This window comes from Nicotiana tabacum, chromosome 18 (assembly GCF_000715075.1).
Source record: "Nicotiana tabacum cultivar K326 chromosome 18, ASM71507v2, whole genome shotgun sequence".
Lineage (NCBI taxonomy): Eukaryota > Viridiplantae > Streptophyta > Magnoliopsida > Solanales > Solanaceae > Nicotiana > Nicotiana tabacum.
In genome coordinates this window covers 57,640,402-57,649,680 of record NC_134097.1, presented here as the reverse complement: position 1 = coordinate 57,649,680, position 9,279 = coordinate 57,640,402, and the positions used below count along the sequence as shown (strand labels likewise).

Genomic DNA, 9,279 nt, shown 5'->3' with positions numbered 1-9,279 from the left:
TGAGCACTGTTATTACCGTAAATCTGTCCCGAGTAATCACGACAATTTACTAAATGCACTCTCCCGAGTTACGCTAGCTGGCTTTTATTACAACTCACTTTAGATCGCACTCAAGGCTTCAGTATCCCTAATCCCGCCTTTAAACCCTCGGTTATTGATCCCTCATATACTTTGCGAGTGGTGTTGTTCAACAATTACCTAAATATGCACTCTCTCCCGAGTAATACATACTAAATAGGTACAGCTAATTGAGGATCCTATCAATTAACTACAACAAGAACGTAGCTGAACAAATAGAGATTAAATTGGGCAAGCTATATTAACATAACATGATGTTCATCATTCAATAGGTTTCATCAAAACCCTAGACTAAATATTTAGCTACTCGTATCAAAGCAAGATAAAACCACAAAAGTATTCATACTGTGCAAATAAAGATAACAAAGAGAAGATTGAAAAACTTTAATGGTTAATTGATCTTCTCAGACTTGTTTTTGCCTCCAATTCAATCTAAAAACCTTGATAATGTCCCTTTAGGCGAGCTGGACCTCTTATAGGTTAAGTCCCCGAACTTTCAAGTTTACCCCTAAATTATATTTTTCCGAACTGGACTAGCGCGGTTGCGCTAGTGGGCGCGCTACTAACCGCGCATATGGCATAGTATTCTGCCTCGAACTCCTGGGTTAGCGCGGTCGTGCTAGTGGATCATCATTTCAGCTCTTCTTTTCTCTCTTCTTTCAACATACTTAGCTCTGAGGGGCTTCCCTTGTTTCAATTTAGCTCCAAATATAGTCTTAAGTCCTCGTACGCGCAACTCGCTCCTGCAAAACATAAAATTCACAATTAGAGCTAATTTATCATTATTTAACTATCCTACAACAGTGAAACATAGTCAAGCTGGGGCATAAACAGTCGCCAAATTACATGAATCTAGACTATTATCAACACCCCACACTTAAATCATTTCTAGCCCTCGAGCAATCCACCACACTCTATAAAAGTTCCTTCACTAAGCTTTTCCCCTAACGTATCACACCAAGAACAAATCACCAAAAATTACGTCTAGTCGTGAGCAATCTTTGCCTCAAAAGTTGATTCTCACGTGCCGTGCAATATTTTACTTACTCAAATTACTCTATGCAGAAGTCAAGACTTACCTTTCCTTCGTGATTCACATGACCTCACATCACACAAGAGAGTAGTTCCACAAATAATAATATTAAGAACACTTAGGAACTTAAATAGACAAAATTCGCTCACTCTCAGAAAGAACATTCACATGCCATAAAGATGCACCATAGGCTTGCTCGTAGTGTATTACTCTACTAATCGAGCTCATTTAGTCTAAGATCAATTAGGACTTTATTTGGTTGTAATGTAGGCTAAGGGATGGGTAGGATATATTTGGATATAGTGACTAACCTCCCTAAGCACTTTTAACACAATCATATTAACCTTCAAAACCATACTTATGTCAATCAGACATTCCACCGCATTTTTATTTATAACATCCCACTCCATTAGGTGCAATTGTATCAAGTCACCACTTATCAACTACTACATTTATTCATTCTCTTTTTTTTTTTAACTGGTGCTTATTTTTTTACTTTTTCAAAAACTGCACCTTTTCTCTATTTCATCGGTTCCACTCAAAAAACAAACAATCACCCCACACTTTAGCTTTTGAATATTTCATGACCATTCAAGTGCTCATGGGAGGTAAAAGGGTTCAAACAGATGGGTCATTCAAACAATTGGGTATGGTTCGTAATGTGGTTGCCAAAGAAACAGGCTTATAGGCTCAACGGGGTTAACTATGATGTATTACATATAGGTGGGTCTACTTTATATATCTGGCTTAATAAAGAAATGTCTATATCACTTCTAAGACTGAATAAAGCTACTATTTCACTTTGCAAACACACAGGGCAAGTTCTAGGCATCAAAGGTAGAGCATAGAATACAATACAACTCACATACACATGGCACATGACTCACTCTAGATTGGCTAATCAAGACACTCTCGTTTGAGTATTCAAGTCAGTTATAAACATACAATTTAAGGCACTATAGCAAGAATCAACCACTGAGACTAAGCGTTACACTCTAGTGTCGACTATGTTCATGTGCATCAACGCCAAGGGTTTGTCTTTCTATTTCAGCTCGTAGCCCATCATTACTAACTAAAAACTAAAAATAAAATAAACAAAAACTAACTACACTCAGTTCAAGCAAAACCCTTGGAAAAGAATCGTGGCCCAAAGAAAAACTAAGGGAGAGTTACTACACTACCTAAAACAAAAAAATCTTTTTGGTATTTTCTTTAGACTTACTTCCCTCAAGAAAACTGTCTAGAAGATCCGTCATCAGGAAGAGTCCAATATATTCCTATTTTTTCCAGATTTTTACGTCGACTTAGACCCTCAAGAACCTTGTCGAAAGAGATCCGTCGTCGGGACAAGTCAACGTACCTATTTTAAACTTACCTAATTTGACTATTACTCAAAACCACCAAAAATAATCAAGAAAACATCAATCAGTCAAATTGTTACATATACATACATACACTGAAGTATCCCCCACCCCACACTTAAAAGAAAGACATGTCCTAATGGCATACAAAATAAAGAACAGTGAGGTAAAGGAACTTCCCTGAAAGATCACTCTTGATCGGAGACCGTGTCTGGGTTCAAATTGCAAGCACGACCCAGAGCTCTCAGCCAGCCCAATATTTTCTTCTCTGATTTCACCTACTGGGCAGCCACCGTGTCAACACGTGTACCCAAGTCAGTGACCAAGGTATGCAGTCCGGCCACCTCCTGCTCCAAAGCTGTGAACCGGGTAACTCGAGCTGTCCTAGATGGTGCTGCAGTCCTAGATGGCACTGCAGTTGCTGCAATTTACTCATGGGCCTGTGGCTCGGCCCTCACATCCTCCTGCTTAGCCTCATCTTCCTCATATCATCAGAATCACCACTATCATCACCACCCGCTGCCACCGGCTCCTTCCCAGTAGTGACCTTATCCGCTCGGAACTTGTGGTCTTTTGGCACTCTTCCATTGACATCCAGATTTTTCGGCACCCGAGCTGCCCGGCAAAGTCGAGTAACCAAGGAAGGGAAGAAGAACCCATACCTTTTCACTAGACAACGGGTGAACATCTCCTCATGAATCATTTGGCCACGTCAAAGTTGTGACTATTTATAAAGCACCAAATTAGAGACGCTCGAGGACCATTCACCTCCGTAGTATTGGAATACGGGATCGGGCGGTTGTTGATAATATACAACCAGCACTTCCCTTCAAAGGTAAGCGTCGTTGGGTGAAACTTCTGACCATACTTCATCTAGACAATCTCCTTTCCGGGTACACATATTGTTTCAAAGAATATGTCCACTGCGTGTGTGATTTGCTATACCCCTCATAATAGTCTTCATATGGATCCACAGGAGGGGGCAGCTGGTACATCCTCCATATAGCCTCAACAGAGGCATCCACCGCCTTTCTACGCACAGTTACTATGCCATTCACATGCTCTTTTACATTTGCGTAGAACCCCTAGACAACCATCACATTTCCCTCGTCCGGCTCATCAATGAAGATTTGTATCCCCCGCCTTAGCAACTCATTATACAAGTGAGGGCATCCCAACTGGACCGACCCTATATCTACGCCCCTTTCCGGTATCGGTTTCGTAGTGGCCTTATCCGCAAAGCGGTCCTGAGCCTTGGCAGAGACAAACCTGCTACTATCAAAGAGACGAGCAAGAGTTGACATGCGCGCCCTGGACGATCCAACTTGACTGCTGGAAGAGGCACCTGTGGTTCGGACGTTTCCTAGATGGAGCCATAGTACCTGGAAAAAGGAATAACATTAGCACAGCCCAAAAAAAATTGTGATTCAATGCGGTTACTCAAACTTCATGCGCACAATTGGTCACAATTACTCAATTATATTCACTGAGGCATTTAAACAAACACCTTGTGGGCATTATATGCTCACACCTCATTTCAAACATGTTACAACCCCAATAACACCACAATTTTTCCCAAACACCCAGTAAGTTAAGATACAACTCCACCAACATTACCACCCACAAACATTACACAAATACTACAAACTTCTACTAAGAAAAGAAAAGAAAAGGCTACTACATAAATTAAACAAATAAAATGAAAATCTTGAAAAAAATTAAAATGGCACAAAGAAATCATACATGTAGTGAGAGAATGTGGGGAGAAGTGAAGAAGAGTAGGGGAGAGCGTGGCTTGAAACTTGGGGAAGTTGGGTTGGGAATTTGAAAAAGATGGAATTTTGAAGAAGAAGGGGTTAGGGTTGGGGGGGGGGATTTCAGCGTTTTGGGAATATTTGGGAATGAAGAGAGGGGATTAATTAGATAGGGGTGGAAATAGAATAAAGGAAAAAAAAGTTAAACTAAAATAAAAAAACCTATTATTAAGTTTAAAAAAAATGCGTCAGGTGGGCGGGACTAGCGCGGTACGAGCGCAGCCGCGCTAGTCCAGACAGTGTACTTGGCCATATGCGCGGCCACTAGCACGGTCGCACTAGTGTTTGAGAGCTGAGGCAGAATGTTTGCCCATATGCGCGGCCTGTAGAGCTGACACGCTCCTGGGCACGAAATTTTTTCATTTTTTCACCTGTTCTTTCCGAGTCCGGTGGACTTATCACCTGCCCAAGCTCACCTGCATTGGTTAGTATTTCCCAGACTAAAAATTAACAACTACTAACTATCATTGGGTTGCCTCCCAACCAGTGCCTTAGTTAATGTCATGGCACGACGATTACAACAAATCAATGGGTTGCCTCCCATGCAATGCCTGATTTAACGTCGCGACACGATGCAGATAAGTGCAAGGCTCGATCGACCTCTGAGGTTCAGTTAGATGGATCTCTGACACTTCCTTTGGTTCATTCATACCCACATATAGTTTCAATCTCTGTCCATTGACTCTAAATTTATGATAGTCTTTCTATGAGGCAATCTCTACAGCCCCTAAAGGGAATAATTCGACCACTCGAAATGGTCCAGACCATCGTGACTTGAGTTTACCCGGAAATAGCCTTAATATTGAGTTATAAAGCAATACCATGTCCTCGGGGTTGAAATTTTGCTCAACAATGTTCTTGTCGTTCAACCTCTTCATTCTTTCCTTGTACAACCTTGTGCTCTCAAAGGTAAGATATCGGAACTCGTCGAGCTCATGCAATTCTGTGACTCTAGTTATGCATGCAGCCTCCATGTCCAGGTTTAGCTGTTTCTTTGCCCACCAAGCTCTATGTTCTAATTCTACCGGCAAGTGGCAGGCCTTCCTGAACACCAACTTATATGGTGACATACCAATTGGTGTTTTAAAAGCAATTCTGTAGGCCCAGAGCGCATCATCTAGCTTTTTTGCCCAATCAGTTCTTGTGGCGTTCATAGTCTTGGTCAGTACACTCTTTATCTCTTGATTAGACACTTTGACCTGTCCACTGGTCTGAGCTTGATATGGTGTTTCCATCTTGTGGCGCACATCGTACTTTACTAGCAACTTCTCGAAGGCTCGATTGCAAAAGTGAGTGCCTTCGTCACTGACAATAGCTCTCGGGGTCCTAAAACGGGTGAATATATTCTTCTTCAAAAACCCCACCACCACTCTGGCATCATTGGTGGGAAGTGCTGCAGCTTCCACCTATTTGGACACGTAATCTACAACAACAAGTATGTACTTATTGCCAAAGGAGCTGACGAAGGGGCCCATGATGTCTTTCCTTCAGACACCGAACACTTCAACCTCTTGAATTGGGTTCATGGGCATCTCATGGCGACGAGAAATGTTCCCGGTTTGTTGACATTCATTACAGCCCTTCACCCATTGATGTGCATCCTTAAACACTGTTGGCCAGTAAAACCCGGCCTCTAGCACTTTCACGGCCGTCCTGACTCCTCCAAAATGCCCTCCATACGCCGATGCGTGACATGCCTGCAAAATAGAAGATTGTTCTATCTCGGGGATACACCTCCGGACAGATAAGGTTCATCCCAATAATACATGCAGCAATAACGATAAAAAATTTTCTTTTGCACAGAGGAAAGGTCATAGGGAACTATACCGCTTGCGAGATAATTTGAAAAGTTTGCATACCATGGCACCTCCTCAAGGCTTATAGCGAGTAGCTTCTCGTCTGGAAAGGTTTCCATAATATCTTCATCCTCAACTGAGTTTTTATCTCCTTCAAGTCGTGATAGATGATCAGCGACTTGGTTTTCTGTGCCCTTACGGTCACGAATTTCGAGGTTGAACTCTTTTAGTAACAGCACCCAATGAATCAGGCACAGTTTGAACTCCTTCTTCTCAATCAAGTACCTGAGAGTTGCATGATCAGTATATATAATTACCTTAGAGCCAATCAAGTATGATCTAAACTTGTCGAATGCAAACACCACAGCCAGCATCTCCTTTTCAGTCACAGTGTAGTTCAGTTGGGCTCCACCCAACGTTCTACTGACATATTAGATTGGGTGCATTAGCTTGTCTTTCCACTGTCCCAACACTGCCCCCACTGCATAGTCACTAGCGTCACACATGAGTTCAAATGGTTGCTCCCAGTCAAGGGAAACAATGATGGGTGCTGTGACAAACCTCTTTTTCAACTCCTCGAATGCTACCCTGCAATCATCAAAAAACAAGAAAGGGTGATTTTTTTCTAACAACTTACAGAGTTTTTGAGAAATCTCTTATGAACCTTCGGTAGAAGCTGGCATGCCCGAGGAAGCTCCTGATTGCCTTGACTGAAGTGGGGGTGGCAACTTTGCTATCACGTCAACTTTAGCACAATCCACCTCGATTCCCTTACTTGATACCCGGTGTCCCAATACTATGCCCTCTTGTACCATGAAATGACACTTTTCTCAATTAAGTACCAGGTTAGTCTCAATACATCTTTTTAACACTCGGGTTAGATTTATAAGGCATTCATCGAATGAGTTTCCCACCACTGAGAAATCAGCCATGAACACCTCCATTATGTCTTCGACTGTGTCAGTGAATATGGTCATCATGCACCTTTGGAATGTAGCAGGTGCATTGCATAGGCCAAAGGGCATCCTCCGAAAAGCATAAATGCCATATGGTCATGTGAAGGAGGTATTCTCTCTATCCTCTGGTGCAATGAAGATTTGATTGTACCTAGAGTACCCATCAAGAAAACAGAAGTGGGACCTCCTTGCCAGTCTTTCAAGCATCTGATCAATGAAGGGAACTGGGAAGTGGTCTTTCCGGGTGGCCAGATTTAATTTTTTGTAGTTCATGCAAATTCTCCAGCCTGTGATGGTTCTTGTAGAGATCAGCTCATTCTTATCATTTTTGGCCAACATCATGCCACCCTTCTTAGGAACACATTGCACCGGGCTAACCAGTTGCTGTCAGAGATTGAGAAAATAATTCCTGCATCCAACAACTTAATCACTTCTTTCTTCACCACTTCCTTCATATTGGGTTTCAGCCTTCTTTGGTGCTCCCTGGAAGGTTTGTGTCCCTCTTCCAGCAGAATTTTATGCATACAATATGTCGGGCTGATCCCCTTAATTTCTGCTATGGTCTACCCAATGGCAGTCTTGCACTCCTTGAGTACCTGCAAAAGTTTTTGTGCCTCCACATCTAACAAAGTAGATGAGATAATAACAGGTAATGTGGAGTTAGGTTCTAGGAACTCATACCTGAGATGGGCGGGCAGTGGCTTCAATTCTAGCTTTGGTGGTTCTTCTATGGATGGCTTGACTGGAGGAGTTTCTCTGTTGTCTAATTGCAGGGGCTTGAATTCAAGAGTTCTATCCCAAAACCCTCTACCCTCTAAAGCCAACACTCATTCTGCCAATTCTTCCCCATTCACCTCATCTAAATTTACCAGACATGCAGCAAGAGGGTCCTCAATAGTTAACGTCTCATCATCAGCTTCTACGATTACATCCATGGCATCAATAAGAGAACAATTGGCAAATTCACTTGGTCGCCTCATAGATTTCTGCACATTGAATATTATCTCCTCATCGTTCAACCTCATCTTCAGCTCCCAGTTTCACAATCAATGAGAGCTCTCCCCGTGGCTAATAACGGACTTCCCAAAATTATGGGAATTTTTTCATCCACCTTGCAATCTAGAATCACAAAATCTGCAGGGAACACAAATTTCCCCACCTGAATCAACACATCATCCAAGATACCAGAGGGTTTTTTTACGGTCCTGTCAGCCAGTTGCAATAACATAGAAGTGGGTCTAGATCTTCCAATCCCCAACCTCTTATAGATCGCCAGTGGCATAAGATTTATGCTAGCCCCCAAATCAAAAGGTGCTTTAGCAAAAACAAAGTTACCAATGGTGCAGGGAATTGTGAAATTCCCTAGGTCAGACAGCTTCTCAGCAACTGGTCTAGTCACCACAGCACTGCATGTCTGAGTAAGAGTCACTATGGACAAGTCTTGGAAATCGAATTTTCGGGACATCAAGTCCTTCATCATTTTTGCATACCCAGGCATCTCCTTCATGCCAACAGTATTTACCTAGATTTATTTCAGCATCTCCAAGAATTTCTTGTATTGTTCTGGGAATGGTGCTGGAGGTCTCTTCTTCCCAATGATTTGGGTATTTTCTTTGTCAGACACTACCTCAACTACCGGTTCCTAGGCTGTCTCAGCTGATTTCTCAGCCTCAATCTGTGTGTTGGTTTCTTCCTGGGCCGGCTGTATTGTCACCTCTGTCAGTTTCGTTGCATTATCTAGCTCAATAGGCACTGGTACAAGTGTCTTAGCTTGTCTGTTTTCTCGAGCTCTGTCTTGCTCCAAGTCTAAGTCTCTGTCATTACATAGACTCATTGCCATCAGCTACTTCGGGCCTTGATCTTTTGGATTTATTTGAGTGTCTGCAGGCAATGTCCTATGAGGACGATTATTCAAAGACATCGAAATCTGGCCCATTTGCACTTCAATATTTTTTATAGCTGACTCATGTGCATCTACCCTTTCACTCATTTTTGCATTTGACCCAATAACCTGCTGCATCATTGCCTCGAGTCTGGCAAACCCATCTTCTTGTCTTCCACCATGCTGCTGTTGAGGAGGATGATAACCCTGCTGCTGATTTTGATTATTATATCTCTGTGGCCTTTGGTAAGGCACCATATTATTGTGAAGTCGCATACCTCCCATATTTCCATTATTGAGCTGTGGCTGGACTGGCCTGTATGGCTGATTTTGTTGGCCCCAATTCTGACCACCCTGTC

The 9,279-nt window shown here is 42.4% G+C and overlaps 1 protein-coding gene across 1 annotated transcript; it reads right to left on the bottom strand.

Moving 5' to 3' along the window:
* Positions 1-697: 697 nt before the first annotated feature.
* Positions 698-8,536, bottom strand: LOC142172514 (uncharacterized). Its single transcript, XM_075236146.1, has 5 exons — positions 8,224-8,536; positions 7,893-7,957; positions 5,108-5,692; positions 3,742-3,854; positions 698-821 (listed from the first exon to the last, which is right to left on the bottom strand). The coding sequence occupies exons 1-5, from the start codon at positions 8,534-8,536 to the stop codon at positions 698-700; spliced, it is 1,200 nt and encodes a 399-aa protein (XP_075092247.1).
* Positions 8,537-9,279: the final 743 nt, after the last annotated feature.